Genomic DNA, 21,307 nt, shown 5'->3' on the forward strand with positions numbered 1-21,307 from the left:
TAAAGTTTGTTTGAATCTGTCCAAATCCCATTTTTATTATCTATTTGAATTTCATTATGCGTTTTTATATTACCATCTGAAGTCAGCGTCCAGCTTTTTCAGAGCTAGACACAAAACCAAGCATTTCGCAAGCCCAGACAAGTGTTCCTGACTGCGTAATCTGTCAAAATTCTTAACATTGCAACAAAGGAAGAGCCATATCACAAATGATGCCAAAGATAAGGTCTCATTGCATTTGGAAATTTAAGGTCATCAAACAAAATCCCGGGTATAATGCTCATGGATCTTAGAATGGCCACAAGAGTCAGTTATTATATTATTTGTGAAATTAGTGTTTAATAACTCACGCCAATTCCAAATCCAGTTTGTAAGTCTATATATGAAATGCGTGTGTGAACACTGGACAAATCCAATTTTGTCCCTGTGTAAGGGAACAGATGGTAACCTAACTGGTTTTAACTTAATATTTTGCTTGATCAGGTAAGTGTCTTGGTTTTCAATTAGAAGGACATCATGACAGACTTTTCTCTCATTAGATGTTTTATTGGAGAATATTGTACCATTGTTAACACTCAGGTATTTCAAATATACAATGTCTTGTTCTCAGATACAAAACACATTACAGTAAGGTTGACAGTGCTTATTTACAACAAATCAGAGTTATGGAAATCATTATACGGCTTGAGATTTAGCCAACCACATGGGTCATGGTTTTGTGTTAAATGGATGAAACTCAGGGGGTCAACGGTATGTTGGGATAGCCAATGTCTTGAAAACCAGGATCAAGGACAAAGTCATCTGACTCCTCCGGCAGCATTCGAATGCCATTTAGGAAGTTTGGACAGTTTAAAAAGTCAAGCAATGTGACATCAATGTCTGGAGAGAGTGCGTCTGCAAGGATATCCACAGGGCTCTCTGAAAAGTGGAGTTGGAGGCATGATGGTGAAGTGTGGGGGGCAGTTGGAGAAAATGCATCTGGAACAGTGCACTTGCTATCACGGTCCAAAATACTGTTAAGCATATTTTCATCAATGGTAGCGCTGGAGAGCATTGGAGACTTCTCAAAAACTTGGAGCAACAAGTTATCATCACCGGCGTCAGGAAAAGGAGGAGGGTCTTTTAAACATGAAGGAGATGAGAAAGCAAGAGAAATGTTATAAACCCAAGAACATCATTACAATAATAACATCTTGTATTTCTGATACTGATTAGCTTCACTTTTTAAAAATAAAGGTTCCAAAAGGAGGTTTTCACTATCGCTCTGACATAGAAGAACTGCATTTAGCTCCCCAAATTACCTTTCAGTAAAGAACATTTTTTTTTTTAGTCTGAAGGACATTTTAATAATCTAATAAAACTTTTTACACTATGAAGAACCTTTTGTGCAGTGGAAAGGTCCAAAGGATGTAAAAGGTTCTTCACGGAACAATAAATGCCAATAAAAAAAACCTTTATTCTTAAAAGTGAAAGGGAAAGGGAAGTGGTGTGTGGCCAAGTATGGTGACCCATACTTGGAATTTGTGCTCTGCATTTAACCCATCCAAGTGTACACACAGTAGTCAACGTACACCCAGAGCAGTGGGCAGCCATTGCTGCGGTGCCCGGGGAGGAGCTGGGGGTTCGGTGCCTTGCTCAAGGGTCTCACCTCAGTCGTGGTATTGAGGGTGGAGAGAGTGTTGGTTATTCACTCCCCCACCTACAATCCCTGCCAGACCCGAGACTTGAACCCACAACCTTCAGGTTACAAGTCCAACTCTCTATCCATTAGGCCACGACTGCCCCAAGTTTTTTTTTATTTTTTATTGTTGGGTCAGCTTTAGAGATGCACAATATATCTGTACCATATCAGTTATCAGCCGGTTTTAGAGGTTCATCTTTGCCCAGTCAAACGTTTAAATAACCACTGCTGTCATCTAACGCTCAAAGTTAATCTTTAAAAAAGCTAAAAATCTAATAACACTGTTAAAATGAAATCTTTAGCAAAATCTCAAAATGAATATTCATTTTTCATAGTGTTCATTAATACAGTATAAACATGTAAAACCACTAATTTTAGTGTTTGACTTCTATTATTAATTTATTTAAGCAGAATTTCAAAATCGGCCATAACTTTCATCTTATCGATATCGGTGCATCCCTATATTATGCATGTGCATGTGGCATGCAACCTCAAGCTTCCACAAACATTTTTAAATCAGCGTTACTGTTATGGTTAGATTTGTGTTATAGAAAAACAGCAACACCACAGTCACAGCCCACCACACAAATAAAAGGTCTCTTTGTGCAAAGTGAATCAAATGCACTTGGGCAGGGAAAGAAAGAAAGGAAGAATCTAAAAAAAATGACGAAGTTGACTGGGCCTCTGAATGACAGAGAAGCATCCATAAAGGCAGCATCTATATTTATCAGAAAGCCTTTTGAATTCACGACACATTTGGAGATCATCCAGCAAATCAGATGCAGGTTAGGGTTGAGCTGATTGGATTTGGAGGGGCCGTGGAGGCAGGACTCACCTCTGTCCTGTGTGGACAGGTCAGATTCTGGCTCCTCTCTGACGCCAGAACAGCCATTCCTGCAGCAATCAAGCACAGATCACTCCAGTAAACCAGCAGAAAAGCCATCTCAGTGTCTACTAATTCCAGAGTCTTACAGTCTGTTCGCTCCAGAACTTCACATCATCACACTTATCCTCAAGTAATATTGCTGTAATGTCTAGAATGCTGTTATCTCACAATACGACCCTCACATCACATAATAACATCTAGTGATAAACTGTATAACCTCTACACAGGCAGCAATAAAACGTATGGCAAAGTACATCTTGTTTCTAAGGCCCAGATATACTTCATTTTCCATGTTCCGCTCCTTTTCGCAGATGACAAAAATTATGCCTGCATGTGTGCGAGACCAAATTTGCAGTAATGAAGCACTGAACTAAGGCTGGCCGATATATTTTGGGTTCAAAAATTAGCTGGTGATATAGAATGAAACAATATCATGATGAATAGCTATAGTAGTGCGCTTTTTATTTGCCTGGCAAATTTCCACTATTATTATTGACTATTACTGACTATTAACTATTATTTCTTCACAAGTATAAACAGAGATGATTAAAACTTTAGGAGCAAAAAAAAAGTTTTCAAATTCAAGAATCAGCCCAAACTTTTAATGAATCATTTCAAAACAACTGATTCAACTATTTGTTTCTGTTAGTAAATATTGCCATTTATGTATTATATCTTTTGTATATAAATGAAGCTGATTACATTTTCTTAATTGTTTATGATGAAACAATGAAATCTACTTGGCTACAACGGCTGCTTGGTTGAAATTATGAAAAAATCTAAATATTCACTGAAAGGCTGAAAAACTGCTTTTTAAACAACACTAAACACCAAATCAGAAATGTTACGTAATCATGCAAAAACACAACACGCAAACGTAAATCAATGAACAAACACAGACTTACTCTTTAGAGACAAAAACCAGTTTGGTTTTGAGGTACTTCAGGTAAGGATTCTCCTCTGAAACAAAAACAAAGAAAAGAAAAATATTTTTTTGGTGAAACAATTTAGTACTTGTTACATTAAATAGGTTAGTTAAAACAAATGTTATATTTATACTAAATTAAAGCATAAAGAATATTACTTGGAGTAGTTAAACTTTGGGAAGTCGTGGCCTAATGGTTAGAGAGTCGGACTCGTAATCCAAAGGTTGCGAGTTCGAGTCTCGGGCCGGCAGGGATTGTAGGTGGGGGGGAGTGAGTGTACAGCGCTCTCCTCACTCAATACCACGACTGAGGTGTCCTTGAGCAAGGCACCGAACCCCCAACTGCTCCCCGGGCGCCACAGCATAAATAGCTGCCCACTGCTCTGGGTGTGTGTTCACGGTGTGTGTGCACTTTGGATGGGTAAATGCAGAGAACGAATTCCGAGTATGGGTCACCATACTTGGCTGTATGTCACGTCACTAAATATTAATATTTATTCCAAAATAATTGGTCAAAGTGTAATATTTATATACAGTCTTAAGGGAAAACGTCAAAAATGTTTTAATTTACTTATTTATAATGTGCCTGAAATTCACCACATTCAACATAAACAACTTGCCTCCAGTCTTTTCACTGTAGTATTTGCCAAAGGCCTGGTCTTTGGGAGTGTTTGGGTAAAGGTAACACAGTGGGTTAACAGGAATATTTTCTGCTTCCATGATCCGAAAGTTGCAGAGGATATCAGGTAAAGCAATCTGCTTTAGGTCAGTACTGGTGAATGGTTTCACTGTTTGCACACTCGGAGTGCCTAACAAAAAAATAAATAATGTGTATTCAGTCTCATATTCACTGGACCCTGTGTGGCCAAATACTGAATTATGTCTGAAAGAAGTATATAGACGTGGTTTACCATCGTTAGCATACTGCACCCAGCTGAACGTGATTCCTCCATCTTTGATGCTTTCACTAAAACGCAATAGGAAAGTGCCATTCTGCTTCTTCTTTAATAGAAGTCTCTCCTTCCCCTTGCTGACAAAGCCCATTATAGACCTACAGTAACAAACACACTTGTGTTGAAAACACACACACACTTCCTGATGATTTTTGAATCCATTTCTCATCTATATATGGCAGCCATACCCATCGCTCCACAGGTCTGACAGGTAGAGTTTAACCAGGGTTAGAATGCCATCCAGCCACACCCACAAGGTGAAGTTTGTATCAGGGAGGTTCTCCTAAATCACACACAGACAACCATGAGTAAACAAAACACATATGAATACGTTCATATCAGGCATTTCACAAAGACTTGCATAACTTGAATTTACCTTACTGAACTTGGTCCAGGATATCTTACAGCTGTCATAGTTCTGTTGTTTACCTAATAAGAAATATTACATTATTAACAAATACAAGATAACTTTGACCATTTTTACTTTATATTTAGTTTAGTTACTATTACAGAATGAAAGGTGTGGCAAGTGCATACCAAAGAGCTTGATGGCAAGGGTCTCCAACTGGTCACTGTCTAGACCACGTTTCCCACAGGAGAGAAACTGCCACCTTAGCATTTCCCCAAACTGTGGCCAAGTGGCTGCAGGAGAGGTTTCAAAAAACTTGACATTCTAGACGCACATACAAAAAAAGTGAATTGTAGTGATGCAAATAATAAAAGAAAAATGATTCTATTATGATGATTCAAGCATTTCATGCACAAAAAGCAACTCTTGCTCCTGACCTTGGGATCCGAACAGAGCATGTTAAACCACAGAACAGATGCCCAAGCACTCTGCTGCTGACTGGAGTTTGAAATCACCACAGCAGGAAGGGAAGAGGTCTGGGATGGAAAAGGGAAGTATGGTCACAAAAACTGGTCTGCCAAATCTATGGAATGTTCAAACTTTACTGAGGATCTTTTGAATGAGGAAAAGAGGTTTCACCTCCAAATGGACAGACAGGTCTTGATAATCAAACTCTGTTTGAAAGGTTATTCTGTGCAGTTCTTCAGTCACACTCAATGAGAGCTGCACAAAACAAAAGAAATCAAGAGGAATCAAGGTTTATACAGTATACATTTATGTGTGTTTAACAACAGCTAGTCTCCAGAGCTAACTTGTCAATCCTTTTTGATAGGCGTGCAGTTTAACAAATGAGAAAACACACATGACTTAATAATCAGTAAATTATACACACATAACTTAATAATCAGTAAATCGATAATACTAAGTATCATTAATATTATTAAGTAGTAAGTAGTAATATTAAGTAGTAATATAATAAGTAATATAATATAATATATACACTATATTGCCAAAAGTATTGGGTCACCCCCTTTTAATGAACATGTTTGACTACTTTAGTAATTTCTATGAGCACAAATCTTAATGTTAAAGCATACAATGATATTCTAGCCAAAAACTCGTCACCAAACACCAATGACTTGTACATAAGGGTACAGTAATTTATACACGTCCAAAACGGTTGCAACAGATGGAAATACAATTTTTAAATACATGAATTATATTTCCATCTTTGTGTCACTCTTGCCTGTCTTCAAAACTTGAGAGCCCTGTAGTTTAAACCTCTATTAAAAATTAAAATAATAAAGATAATAATAAAGACGAATAAAAACACAAACTCAGTGTTAACCAACAGGTAAGAGTAATGTTCTGCAGGAACTACTTTGATCACAGTCACCTCGTCATTTCTTTATCCTGTAAAAGGCCGTTATGGAGCGTCTCATGTTTATATTCAGACAGACAATTACACGCTGTTATCCCTTTAAAGTTCCTACTCTCATAAAATATTTTAATTTATTTTAAACCTTAAATTAACTTTCAACAACAGATAATTCAGCACAATGGATATGTTTGCGCTGAAAAGCCTATTAATTGTCTCCCTCTCTACTGTGTTCTGTCCGTCTGACGCGCGTGCGCGCGCCCGCCGCTCATTCGGTATTTTAAACTTAACACAGACTGTCAGGACGGACCTTTATGCAAAAATGGAAATGCTCGCGTGAATTTGTGGCATTTATAGATAAGGATATGACCGTAAACTGAACGTTTTTGCGCTGAGGACGCACACGCATCTGTCAAAGCGCCTGACAGGGCAAGCCATTACTCTTATGCATTAACTTAAAGCTTAAAATAAAGAATTATCATGTTTTGGGCAGCTTGGATCACGTGCTTCTCCGGCAGAATCTCATTCTGTTTCCTCCACTATTTTTAGATGCATTTTGTCCATAGAAATGCATTATTCAGTGCCGTAATTTGACTAACCAGCTGAAGTTGGACGTGCACTGTGGGCAGACCCGATTAATCGATAATGAGAATCGTTGTCGATGATTTTCATAATCGATAATAATCTATTTTATCGATTAGTTGTTGCAGCTCTAGTGTCTATACAAGTCATTGGTGTTTGGTGATGAGTTTTTGGCTCAAGGTCTGCATTTAAAGTCACACCAGAGGTGTTCAGCTGGGATCAGAACTTGGCTTTCTGCAGACCAGTCAAGTTCTTCCACACTGACTTAATCAATCATGTCTTTTTGAACCGTGCCTTATACAGTTTGGGCAGGACCCTTTTCTATTCTAACATGACAGTGCCATGTTAGAATAGAAAAGGGTCCTGCCCAAACTGTTGCTATGAAATAAGAAGCACACAATTACCTAGAATATCATTATATGCTTAAACATTCAGATTTGTACTCATAGAAATTACTAAAGTAGTCAAACATGTTCATTAGATGGGGGTGACCCAATACTTTTGGCAATATAGTGCAAGTAATATATATATATATATATATATATATATATATATATATATATATTATACACACAGACGTGGTCAGAATTGTTGGCACCCTTGGTAAATATATGACCAAAGAAGGCTCCGAAAATAAACCTGCATTATTAATCCTTTTGATCTTTTATTTAAATAATCCAAAAAAAAAAAAACTTTCATCGAACTACTGAAAATGGGCAAAAATCTCACTATGAAATAAATGTTTTTCTCAAATACACGTTGGACACAATTCTTGGTAGCCCTAGAAATTCTTGAGTAAAATCACTAAAATATATGAAGTATATTTCTATTCATATTTACAATTTTGAGCACACCAGTGTGATTATGAACATGAAATTATCCAGCCATGGCTTGCTGTTTCACAGAGATATAAACAGGAGGAAAAACAAAGTCCAATTTCCCTTAATCATCCATCACAATGAGAAAAGCCAAAGAATATATTTCTGATGTTCAGCAAAAGATAATTGAGCTTCACAAATTAGTGAAGTGGCTTTAAGAAAAGAGCTAGAGCAGTGATAATTCCCATTTCCACCATCAGGGCAATAATGAAGAATTTCCAATCAACATAAAATGTTATGAAACTGCCTGGAAGAGGACGTGTGTCTATATCGTCCTAATGCATGGTGAGGAGGAGAGTTTGAGTGGCTAAAGACTCTCCAAGGACTACAGCTGGAGAATTGCAGAAAATAGTTGAGTCTCGGGTTCAGAAAACCTTAAAAAAAATTGTCAAACAGCCCCTACATCACCACTTGTTGTTCGGGAGGGTTTCAAGAAACATTCTCCTTGCTCATCCAAAAACAAACTCCAGCATATTCAGTTATCAGACAGGACTGGCACTTCAAATGGCACTGGCTTCTATGATCAGATGAAACTAAAAAGAGATTTTTAGCAGCAAACACTCAAGATGGGTTTGGTGAACACAGGGATAAAAAGTACCCCATGTGTACAATGAAATATATTGCTGTATTTTTGATGTTGTGAGCCTATATTTCTGCTGGAGGTCCTGGACATCTTGTTTAGACACATGGCATCATGGATTTTATCAACTACCGACAGATAAAAAAAAAAAAATCAATATGTGCCTGACTGACTCTGTTAGAAATCTTACAATAGGCCATGTTTGGATCTTCCAACCATATAATAATCCAAACATAAACCTCAAAAACAACACAAAAATGGGTCACTGAGCACAAAACCAAGCTTCTGCTATGGCCATTCCAGTTCCCTGACCTGAACCCTGTAGAAAATGAGTGGGGTGAACTAAACAGAAGAAGCACCAACATGGAGCTGGGAATCCGAAGGATCTGGAGTAATTCTGGATGAAGGAATGGTCTCTGATCTCTTGTCAGGTGTTCTCTAACCTCATCAGGCATTATAGAAGAAAATTTAGAGCTGTTAAACTGGCAAATGGAGGAATAAAAGGGTACCGTTAATTGTGGCAAATGTGTATTAGAGAAAAACATTTATTTCATAATGATATTTCCTCCCATTTTAAATTCTTATTCTCCAATGAAAGGTTCGATTTTTGTGAATTCTCTAAAGAATTTGTTAAATTCTTATTCTCGAAAGATCAAAAGGATTAACAATGCAGATTAATTTTCACAGCCTTCTTTGATCATATTTACCAAGGGTGCCAACAATTCTGACCATGTCTGAAAAAAAAAAAAAAAAAAAAAAAAATTATATACACACACATACATGCATACATACAGTGGGGGAAATAAGTATTCATCACTTTAACAATTTTTTTATCAAACACATTTCCAGCGCAGCAATTCACATTAAATTTTGACCAGATGTTGGTATTAACTCAATAAATCTACACAGATAAAGAAATCATAAAATTACAATCCATAAAAAAAGTTATATTTAATGAAGTGAAATAGGAGAAGAAAAAAGTATTGAACACACAAAGAAAAAGCAGTACACCAAGGCAAGACAAAGCAAGACAACAGCTGATTTCACTAATTAGTTCAACCTCCTATTTGTACAAATTAGAATCAGCCAGGTTATTGCAGGTTAATCAGTTAGAAAAAGCCTTACCCACCTCTGAATGCAAGTATACAAACATCTCATGATGGGTAGAGGCAAAGAGCTGTCCCAAGACCTTTGCAACAAGATTGTTGTGCTGCATAAAAATGGTAGTGGTTACAGACAGATTTCACAACTCCTAAATGTTCCTGTATGCACCATTGGGTCCAAGTGGAAAGAAAAAAACTCCACCATCAACCTGCCAAGCAAAGGAGCTCCTCGAAAGATTTCTGATCAGGAAGTCAGAAGGTTAATCAGAAGAGTAATCCAAGAGTCAAGGACCACTCGGAAAGAGCTACATAGAGACTTGGAAGCAGCAGGTACAGTTGTCACAGAGAAAACTATAGGCAATGCACTCCACTGCTACGGCATCCAAAAACGCTCACCTCGGAAGTCTCCATTTTTGAAGAAAAGGCATGTTGAAGCTCGTTTGATATTTGCTACAAAACATTTGGACAACCCTGTGAATTACTGGGAGAATGTAGTCTGGTCAGACGAGACAAAAATTTTACTTTTTGGCAATAATACCACACGCCATGTTTGGAGGAGAAATGGCTCTGCGTATGACCCTAAAAATATCATACCAACAGCGAAGTTTGGAGGTGGAAGCATCATGGTATGGGGCTGTTTTTCTTCTCATGGTACTGGCAGAATCCATGTTATTGAAGGGAAAATTAATGGGGCCATGCACCGGGAAATTCTTGAGGTGAATCTGTTACCATCCGCCAAGATGATGAGGATGAGACATGGATAGACATTCCAGCAGGACAATGATCCAAAACATACTGCAAAGGAGACTCGGAATTGGTTCAAGAAGAAGAAAATAAAGTTGTTGGAATGGCCCAGTCAATCACCAGACTTAAACCCAATAGAGAATTTATGGAAGGAACTGAAGATCAAGATTCACAAGAGGGCCCCGCGGAACATTCAAGATTTGAAGACAGTCTGTTTAGAAGAATGGACCAAAATCCCACCTGCGCACTGTGAACGATTAGTTTGTTCATACAGGAAGGGTCTTGAAGCTGTTATTGCAAACAAAGGCTTTTCCACCAAGTATTAAGTATAATCTCAGTTAGTGTGTTCAATACTTTTTTCCTGTGTCATTTCACTTTATTACACACAACTTTTTTATGGATTGTAATATTCAATATTTTTTCTGTGTAGATTTCTTGAGTTAATACCAACATCTGGTCAAAATTTCATGTGAATTGCTGCACTGGAAATTTTTTTAATAAAAAATGAGTTCAAGTGTTGAATACTTATTTCCCCCACTGTATGTATGTATGTATGTATGTATATATATATATATATATATATATATATATATATATACACACATACTAGTAATATTATTATTATTACTACAGTAATAAGAAATTAATAATCAATATTCTAATTCTATTCTTTAAAAAAAAAAAAACTTTTAAAAAAGCCCCTTTTAGACTTGTACTCCATTCATTTACTAACTGCTTGTTTTCTTAAAAAAACAACACAATTTTAAAAACAATGGTTCAATAAGAGCAGGACCTGAAGATTTATTCACATCGATGTTTTGTAATGCAGAGCAGAAATCAGAAGTAGTAATGTGATTAAAAACGAACTCTGTTGTCCATAGATGCCACTCTGCATTAAGAAATTAATGCATTAAGAACTCTGCATTAAGAAAAAAAGTTACAGTGGTATAATTATTAGTCTGAAACAATGACCCTGATTCAGTAAAGTGGTTATTAAAACAATTGAGCATTTGTAATTTATCCACTATTTTAATACCATCTTTTGTTATGCAATTGGGTCAAAAACTTTATATTTTTCCAGAACTTACTTGCATTTACTGATTTTTTCGTTTTATCAAGAAAATACTCCTAATAAGCCTTTCTGATCATAACTGTACATTTGTTACGAAGCGGTTTAAAATACAACCAATCACATTTTGGGTGTGCTTTGAAATGTTTACTTGTGAAAGCAAACCAAACCAAGGAGAAAATGCATTGCAATAATTTAAGCCCCTGTTCAGGAACAAAGCAAACGATCTACAGATGTGGAAATGCCCTTAATCTGCATTGACTCCAGAAACCAGTCTTGTTTCTGTTGTTGACTATCTGCTGGATTTATGCATGTTACCTGCAAAAATTTTATTTATTATACATAAGATCCTTAGAAAACTCACATCATTGATTCCTTTTCCTCCACCACCAACTTTCTGATCTTTCAAAGTCTGTGAAAAAACACATATACACAATTATTTATCATTAGCACACAATTCATAACCAACGATTTATCTTTTTATCTTTGTAATCATAATTTGGTTAAGAAAATTTAACATGGTCCCACTGCCAAATAGTCTAACATGGTACATCTAAGATGTTTTGTGCCGTCACTTAATATTAGTATTATTAGAATCAGAAAATGCTGATGGTGATGTTGATAATGTTACTTTGTTTGGCAATACATTCAAACTCACACTGGAAGGACTCACCAAATGTCTGAAATCAGCGACCATGCCCCCATTCATACTCTCAGCCATGTTAAGAGCTTTACTTAAAGTACCCAACACATTAAATTTCCGAAACCTACAATATAAACACATACATGGTATTTAAAATAACAGTCATTAATTTGTGGGGTGGGGTTATAAAAATCTGTGTAAGTGAACACTCACCCTTTTAGTTGTGAAGCAGCACTAAACAAAAAAATTGAGGACAGAGATTCTTTAAATTAAGGATTCTTAACCACCAACTGACTCATTTGAAACCATATCAAAAGATAAATCTAACAAGAATGACTCTCAGATTCTATGGTCTCAGAAATAAAAATCATACAAAATGAGGAAAGGGAGACGTGATCTTACTTGTCGACAGAAACAGTCACCTTCATAACATGGTTCAGTTCAGAAACTTTATACAACAATCTGTAAAGAGGAGAGTTATGGTCATTTTAGGCCTGAGGGGAAACTTTTTTTGTTTCTCCATTTCCATCGCAGCAACACGAACTAAACATTTTTACATTTAATCAATAAGCATACGAAAGCAGTACTGATATTTAAGGGAAGTAGGTAACGTTCACAAATATTTCTAAGTACTTAGTTCCTTATTACTAATAGGGGTCATATACAGGACGGTACACTAAAATGAATTAACATATTCTCAGCTTCCTAATGTTTGAAAGTAAATACCTGACAATAAAGCATAATAATAATCATTTCTATATTAAATGGGAGCAATAATGGTTTTCACTGTTTCATAGGTGGTGTAATGTGTAGAGCCTGACCTGACTTTAACTGAGAACTGAACATTTGTGCGCAGCACCAGGGGGCCTCGACTTTGTGGCATGGTTGGCTGAGTCTCTACAACAAATGAGCTGAAAACACACCAATAAATAATGAAGCACATATGCCTGAAGAGAGAGTCGTGTATGTGTTGTTGTGTACGTGCTTGAGTGTACCTCTTTATCAGGTGGGTCAGTAGAGTGTCCACTCTACTCTTTAAAGGGGGTTTTCGGACTGGGATGGGGTCATTTTCGTAGGTCATCTTCCCAACCAGCTCATCCAGCTTCTGTAAGAACTTCTGCAGCTGGAACATGCACTCTATAATTTGAGTGAACCTGCCGAAGGACACAAACATCTTAAAAACCGATCTGAATGGTATTTGTAAAGACCATTGCTCAGAGAAATTTCTGTGCGGTTACCATTTCTCTAAGTTTTCCAGACTTGTATCATCAGGAGCACCAATGCAGGACTTCTGTTGTCTCCACTTCCAGTCCACCAGTTCCTCGTCTATAAGCGCTGAGCACAAAACATCAGCTGCGTTCAACATTTCTGAGATATCAGACAGGAAGTTCTGAGACAATGATACAAGAACAGCATGGTTAATAAACAATTAATTTATACATTAGGTTTAGTTAACAATAATAAGCCTGAATAGAATGGAAATGCACATAAAATTTGCCAACCCTTCTGCATTTATCGAGTGCATTGAGCATCTTCTGAAGCCCTTCTACTTGCATTTTCTTCTCTTCTTCTGTGCAACCTAAAGGCACATTAAATACAAACACACACACACACATACATTAACACCACCATATATAGTGAAATCAAAGACTGTTAAAATAAAGTGTGCAGCCTCACAGTCCATTCGGTGTGTCTGATATTTAAAATCAAACTCATCCTGCTGCTCCTCCAAACACCTTATGCTGTGCTCCATCACCTGCCAAATGAAACAATGAATCATGTTCTTGAACAAACACACAAACAAACACACGCACAAATACGTGTATACTCACAGACACACACCTCTACTTTGGTCTTAAGGTCTTTCAAACTATTTTCTACTCGTTTCTGGCTCTCCAACTCCATTGCCGCTGGCTGAACCTGCAACGTCTGCACCTGAGAAATTGAGAGAGAATCAGAAGATGCTGATGATGATGATGATGATGTTGATAATGAGAGTGATGATCATGATGATGATACTTTAAGGTACTAACTTGCTGTGCAAGCTCTGCATCATTCAAGATTTCTCTCTCCTTCACCAGGAACCAATTGATAATAGTAGCAAGAGTAAAGGGCTCCTCTTGATACTTCTGCAAATAAGCAAATGTAACCCATTATCCCATAGCTGTCAATGATTAACACTTTACTTCTGTAAATGAGAACATAAATAACTATAACCATAAAGACATTTTTACCAGCTGATGATAAACAATAAAAATGGAATTATGTTCACAGAACACACAGAAATAAAAAGAACCTTATCATCAGTTGGTGTGGACAGTAACACAGTTGAGGTTACACTTATCGTGCCTGGTGTAAACAGGCCTTTAGTCTACCAGTATAGTTTTTGTTTAGCATGTTTAACATTTTTAGATCCTCAGAAATCAAGAGGGCATCGGGCATGATGGTTTTGGCAATAGAAGTACACTTACCTGAAAGTTTTGTTTGTAGCGTCTGAAATTGCGCTGCAGTAGGAAACAATCTTTCTCTCGCGCAAAACGACTGAACTGGTTGTCCAGATTCTCCAAAAGCACCTGAAATAGGAACGCGGCTTGGGAGGAGTCCCGCGAAGCACGTTCCCTGTAACACACACAGACTTGTTGATACTCCTTGATGCAGCTCTGTGCTTCTCTTCATCCATGGTTATTAATATATTTTGGAACAAAGAACTATAACAATCAATCCACAGGTTTTACTTGTTGCTCACACAGGTACTGCACTCACCAGTCCTGGCCCTCGATCCAATGCGCCAAGTAATGTCTCACTTCCATTGGGAACTCATCTCTGTTGTACAGATCAAAAGCCCTCTGCGAATACACTGTATCCAGCTGCTGCAATCGCTCCCACTGTGTCATTCTACAAAATAAAAATAAAAAACATTTCATATTTGTCGAAAGATCAAGGACTGGTCAGGACTAGGACTGTCCTGCCACTGCTTTGCAAGTCAGATATCCGAGCTTGAGCCCTGTTCCAGTGGTTATTTTCAAAAACAAGCCAATGAGAGAAATCCCAGAGTTGTTTGGAAGTTGAAGCACAGAAAAATAATGTATGACACAACTCTTCAACATGCCATTTTTTATTCTAAGGGCAAAAAGGGAGTCATATTGAACATGTTTTGGTCAGTAACAATTGTTCTTGTATGAAAAAGCACTGTAGAGATTTTTCCCCCCCAAAAAATTAGACAGTAAACCCATTTATAATGTTTCAGAAGATTCCTATTTCAAATAAATGTTTTTTTCTTTTTCACTTTTTATTAATCAAAGAATCATTTGGAAAAAAAAAATCACTTTCCACAAAAATATTGAGCAAAACTCTTAATTGAAATCATATTTCACAACTTTACTGTTTTACTGTATTTTTATTTAAAAATGCAGTATTTGTGAGCAAAATAATACAAAAAAAAAAAAACCTTAACAACCCAATCTTTTAAAATAGTGCACATCAAATTTCCAAAAGTTATAGCTATCCCACAGTTGTGGCTCCATCATAATATTAATAAAGGCTTGTCAAAGTCAGCCATTTTGACCAGAAATGTTTTTAAATGTCATTACCATCATTTCAATCATAGAATGGTATTATCAGACAAAACACATAATTTGAGCTGTGCTGGAAATTGTGTTTAAATGTCCATGATAAAAATGACAGAAGAATGTTGGACACATTAAAGTACTAGTAAATTAAACTAATGAGAAATGAAAACGTGTTTTAAGTTGCCCAAGGGTGAAGAACAGGCTAACGTTACATGGACTGTGTCCTCACAGTGATAAAGTTCCCCCATAACTTACCTGTAAGTTACACACCACTCCACCAACAACAACTGACTCAAGAACTGCGTTTCTAAACATCTCGGTCATAATAATGATTTAATCTACTAACGTTATATACAGTGATCGCATACTACACCGATACATTCGACAGCACAATTACTAATGGTGAATGATAGTAAATAACGGTCATATTAGCGTATAAGTGAACAACTTACCTGAAAAAAATCGTCTGCACTTTTGAAGAAGTAATCCTCAAACCTCAATTTTGCAAAGCGCCTTTTGCAGACATACAGTAAAGACAACAATACAGCACTGAACTGAACATCAGCTGACGAGTAAATAAACAACAAGAAGCACTTCTCAGGAAACCGACGGCACTTCAATAAATCTCCCTCCGCTGTGACTTTCTGCTGTATTGTAGAGCTCAATGTTTCCAATGCGTTGCTCTTCTGCCCACCCACTAAATCATTAAGTCTCACCCACCTTGAAACCGTCGCGTTCGTTCATTGGCGCAGACGGGGACACTGACCACCGCAATTGGTAGAATCACCCGTCAATCAAACTCTTCACAGCGGAGGGGTATTGATAGAACAGCAGCAGAAACGAAACTCGAAAGCTCTCTTCTCGCGTTCCAAGAAATGACGAAGTGAAAGTCCCGTTATGGAGGGATGAACAACCTACTACCGCGGAAATTTAAAAGACCATGCCGTCTCTTCACGAAAACATGAGATCAACATGTGAGAATACGTTAATAATACTTTTCTTTATTTTACACTATGGATATAAAACACGATTATACATTTATATAAAAAACAAGGAGTTCAAAATACTGGTAGAAACATTTCTATTTGATGTTACTTGTAACTGTGTCATAAAGTTTGGTTTTATGCTGCTTATTCTGATTATCTTGTATTCTAGTAGGGTTCTAATAGCTCCTCCCACTGATGGCCTTTAACAGTTAAATATTACCCATGTTTAACACGAGTCAAAGTCTCAGCTGACGCTGGACAACTGATGTAAATCTTGCGTAGCTACGTTATAAGTGGCTACTTGTCATTCCTGTTATGCAGTACATTTTGAAGTCTGTAGCTAAATTAAAATAGGATTTCTATAAATACCAGACTTTAAGAAATATGCTCAAAACTCAGGCATTATTTACATAATGACAAGAAAATTAAGCATGATGCTTAAAAAGGCTCTCTTCTGAAACATTAATGTTATTATAATAGTATAATATATAAAAATCTAAATATCATACAGATTTCTATAACCTTATCTAACCGTATGGAATGTTGAATGGGGGAAAAAAGGAATGCTGTTATTATTTCCCACCAAAAAACAATGCCACTTCTTGCTGATGTCATTAAATACATTTTGCATATTAAGGTATTTATGACCGAACGTATTTATTATGACTGAACATATAGAAATAGAGCGTTCTAAACATCATTTACTACAGGTGGAAAAATCCTTGAGGCCCTGGAGCAATGCAGCTGTTGATCTTGAATCTCCTCATCGGTTTCTCCTTGGTCTTTTACTGGACAGTGAGAGTTCCATCCTCCCAGCTGTTGTGGTTCATGACCAGGTCATCTTCCTCTTTCATGCTGTTCAGCAGATATTTAATCCCTGCCTTCACACCTGTTTTTAAACCAGCCCCCAATGCATAACCGGCAACTCCCGCGGTTCCCCCTGTTACAGCCATGAGGGCGTCTGTGCCCAGATCCACAGTGCTGAAGATGGCTCTCTCTTTTGCAGTGTCATAGCAGCTAACCGAAGCATAGTAAACAGCTGTTCCCAGATTATACAGCGTGGAGACTGCCGGAATCCACTCCACTACTGTATACACTCGCTCCTCTTTTTCATTTACACAGTGATGCTGAAGAATCCCGTTTCTGCGCCACCGGACAGACCCCACCTTGCAATTCTGAATCCAGCTCTCAGAGTTAGGTGAAGGCACCACACGGCTTCCAGGCCTCAAGATAACACGATAATATCCAGAATCGCCATCCTGGGTCACACCTGCACATTGGAATCCCAAGCTTCCACAAGCTTGCTGTGCTTCCTCAAGACACAATGGATTGCTCCGTTCTACGGCTTGCCCGAGAAACCGAGTGCCTTTCACCCTCACCCATCCGTTGCATTGCACCCTAGGACCAACTTTATCATCTTTCTCACCCACCACAACTAGCTGATGAATGTTAAATATAACAGCCTGTAGGTGGCATTGAGACTCAGAGTTTAGCATAGAAGCAGTTTGGAATCCACTGTGATGGACCATGTGTGCTGAATCTCTGTCTTTACCTCGCTTGATCAGCTCCAGAATGTCCTGCAAAAATTCATGTGTATCATTTTGCCCTAACACTGCATAGAGTTGCATTACCAGCGCTTGGGCTTCAAACAAACATCCTGCTGACGCCAGCACTGGCACCATTGCCAACCCTAATAGCTCCTGAGAGAAACCCTTTCCTCTCCAGCCTCCATTAGAGAGCACTGCACAGCTTGCATTGCTTTGGAGATCCAGCTGACCTTGTAGAGAGGCTGAGAGGTTTAAGACCAACTTATGGGCGACGGGAAAATCATCTTCAACTTGTGATTCTACTTGCTCTGTTTGAGACACTGAAGTGACTGAAGGCCTCGGGTTGCTTTGAGGGAGTGGAGCTCTGCCAAATACCACATCAGACAGTAAGAGGTGGATGAGAAGTAACCATTTGAGTTTTGAGTTCCTTTTAGTCATGTTGAACTGTGGAGACCTGCAACATCAAGCAAATCATGGTTTTTGGGTTGAATGTTTGGAAGGAATTGTCCATCCCCATGTATGTATTTTTTCTTCTGTGGAACACAAAAGAAGATATTTTGAAGAATGTTGGTAACCAAACAGGTTTGGGTCCCAATGACTTGTATTGTTGTCCATACAATGGAAATCAATGGCACCTGAAACCATTTGGATACCAACATTCTTCAAAATACATTTTGTGTTCCATGGAAGCAAACAAGTCATGCAGGTTTGGAACAACATGAGGGTGAGTAAATGATGTTTCATTTTAATTTTTGTGTAGCAGTCATTCTTGAGAAGTGGGACAAAACAGGGTGCAAAATTGAAAAAAATAAAACTTTGTACTCAGACAAATGAAACTACATTTATGTATCTTATATGTACTAAGCTACTGAGCTATGCTTTGATGCAACCTCCCAACTTTTCTCTTTTTTAAACAAAATGTGCTTTTTTTACCTTGGACTGTGTAATATAATTTCAACTTTATCTTTAACAGCATTCAAGATGTTTTTAACATTTCAAAACACATTCTCATGTTAGCAAACAGATTACACTTTCACATGCGACCAACAATTCCACAACAAATATAAAATATCATAATGAAATATTATCAAAATAGTCATCTGACGGAGGTGACAGAACTGACGGAGTTGACGCATCTGACGGTGGTGACGAAAACCTGAATTTGTAGTATTTTTAACTATCAAATACATTGAATCAAACAATTACTGTGTTAAAACAACCACAACAGGCAGTGAGTATGTTATTGTTTATAAAGCTTTTATTCAAGAGTCACATTTAAGTATTTTGATATATTATTGGAACACAAAATCTTGATGTGGTGACATCTGACGGTGTTGACACATTTGGCATTTCTTTCACAAAACAAATGGAGTTCATTTAGTAGCCATTTTATTTTTTCTGTTGATACTAGATGCTAATGGAACCTGCTTCAGGAGAATAAAATGATCTAAATATTTCAAATAATTTCCTCAGAAATTGGAAGATGGTGTTGACCTATCATGGTTGTGACACATGAAATATTAACATTAGGATATATGTGGTTTTGGACTTTTGGACCATACTGTATTGTATTTTTAAATGTATTTGCAAATGTATAATCCAATTCTGATTTACTGTATGAATGTTGTTAAATGGTTTCAAATTAAATATTAAATAAAACAACCACAAAAAAAAACTTCCATCATAAGGTTCCATCATATAATTCATAATCATAATAATTTTCTCAAGCATGCAGTCTGTCAGTTTTTTTAAAATCTAATTACAGAGGAAATTATCTCTTAACTCATTTGCATGTTACACATGCTTTGAAATGATTGATCTTCAGATTAATATGAGAGTAATAAGGCTCTTACCTTCTAATACTCCCAATAGTACCTCTCTGTTAGAATCCAGCCTTCACAAAAACATATACATCTCCCTCTCTCTCGTTTTGCCCCCTTCTCTCTCACTGGCCCCATTGCCCAGTGATGAATGTGACATCACGTGGAGAGGATCAATGTGTTCTATGGGCGTTTTGTTTATTTACCCTCTTGTCCCCTCTTTTCCTCTCATTCTGTCTCTGCTTTCTCTCTTGAAGACCATGGAGGGGTGCAGGGGCTTTGTGTTTGACCCAGATAAATTGCAGAATACTCGTTTCATGCCTGGGAAGACTGTGTGAGAGTGTGCATGTGTGAGAGAGAGCAGGATTGTGCACCCGTGCGCACATTTTTAGTGAAGTGATTATAAAAAATAGAAGACTTCATGTTTTGCTTACAGGTCATTACCCTCACACAAAGATCCACTTGGTTCAGTCAAGTTAAATATTATTCTTCTGCTCAGACCACATATTTGAATCAATATACAACATCTAACAGCTGCTCAGAGATCACAGATAGATATATTGCATAATCTAAATCCGATTTTAATTCATTCTGGTGACTAGTGGTGAGTCTGATTAATGCAATGATTAGTCAATCAGACTTAAAAAAAAGAAAAGAAAAGAAAAGAAAGTATACATCAGTTTTCTGTTGGCTGTTTAATTTATGTAAATAATTTAATTATTATTTATTAATTAATTTATATAATTATCTGTCACACTTTATAATAGGTGGCCTTAACTACTATGTACTTATGTCAAAAGATAAGTACAATATACTTACTGTGGTTATGTATTGCAAAACACTTTTGCTGCTATTGTGGTGGGATATGGGTAAGGTTAGGGACAGGTTTGGTGGTATGGGTGTGTCAATAGTGTAATTATAAATGTAATTACGGAAATTAACTACAGATGTAACTACATATAGGTATTTTTAAAAATATAAGTACAATGTAAAAATATGTGCATTGTATCAAATTATTAATTTAAATGTAAGTACATAGTAGTTAAGGCCACCTAATATAAAGTGGGACCTAATTATCTATTTTATAAATTAGATAAACTATTTATTTATTTATTCCAGACTGAAATAGAAAAATAAAATTATGAGGCATTGCATTTTGGACTGTGCTATATTATATTGCCAACAGGGAGCGTTGCATCATTTCACAATTCACACATAATCATTTCTCCATCATTTCCTAATGAGACCTTTTATTGTAATAACATAGAAATGTAAGTAAACGGTAAAATTAAAAAAAGTGAAGAGTAAAACTGTCTTTGTTTATTTGCAACAACATTTTTTTTTACTCTGTAATCAGTGCAATAATCAGACTCACCATGAGTCATCAGATTTAAATCCAATTTAGATTATGCAGATGTCACAGCATGTGTAGCAAAAGGCTTAGCCAGATAAACATTTTCTATAGATGACGTTGCAGATTGATGTCAGCATAAGGAAACTAACAAATCATTTGGGTGGGGAGTTGGAATGGGCAACAAATATTTTTGTGCCAAAGAACTAACATTTGGACAAAGAACTGTGGCGTCGATTTCCCAGTGTTCTGGAAACATGGATAGA

The 21,307-nt window shown here is 37.0% G+C and overlaps 1 protein-coding gene across 2 annotated transcripts; it reads right to left on the reverse strand.

Annotated features, from left to right (window-relative positions):
• Positions 1-322: 322 nt before the first annotated feature.
• Positions 323-19,836, reverse strand: LOC306844697 (signal transducer and activator of transcription 1-alpha/beta-like). 2 transcript variants are annotated; one of them, XM_079377019.1, is made up of 25 exons: positions 19,724-19,836; positions 15,790-18,324; positions 14,532-14,663; positions 14,240-14,387; positions 13,802-13,897; positions 13,611-13,703; positions 13,446-13,524; positions 13,271-13,347; positions 13,007-13,158; positions 12,764-12,922; positions 12,590-12,679; positions 12,171-12,230; positions 11,982-12,002; positions 11,799-11,892; positions 11,490-11,537; positions 5,431-5,514; positions 5,229-5,327; positions 4,980-5,115; positions 4,819-4,871; positions 4,631-4,725; positions 4,401-4,540; positions 4,110-4,298; positions 3,470-3,524; positions 2,514-2,572; positions 323-1,116 (listed from the first exon to the last, which is right to left on the reverse strand). In XM_079377019.1, exons 3-25 carry the CDS (start codon positions 14,660-14,662, stop codon positions 734-736), a joined length of 2,541 nt encoding a protein of 846 aa, XP_079233145.1. In that variant the 5' UTR covers position 14,663; positions 15,790-18,324; positions 19,724-19,836; the 3' UTR covers positions 323-733. The 2 variants fall into 2 exon arrangements, with proteins under 2 accessions (XP_079233145.1, XP_079233146.1); XM_079377020.1 differs by having other exon boundaries at positions 516-1,116; positions 13,601-13,703.
• Between the last annotated feature and the right edge of the window lie 1,471 nt (positions 19,837-21,307).

The sequence above is a fragment of the Barbus barbus genome, assembly GCF_936440315.1.
Source record: "Barbus barbus genome assembly, chromosome: 25".
Lineage (NCBI taxonomy): Eukaryota > Metazoa > Chordata > Actinopteri > Cypriniformes > Cyprinidae > Barbus > Barbus barbus.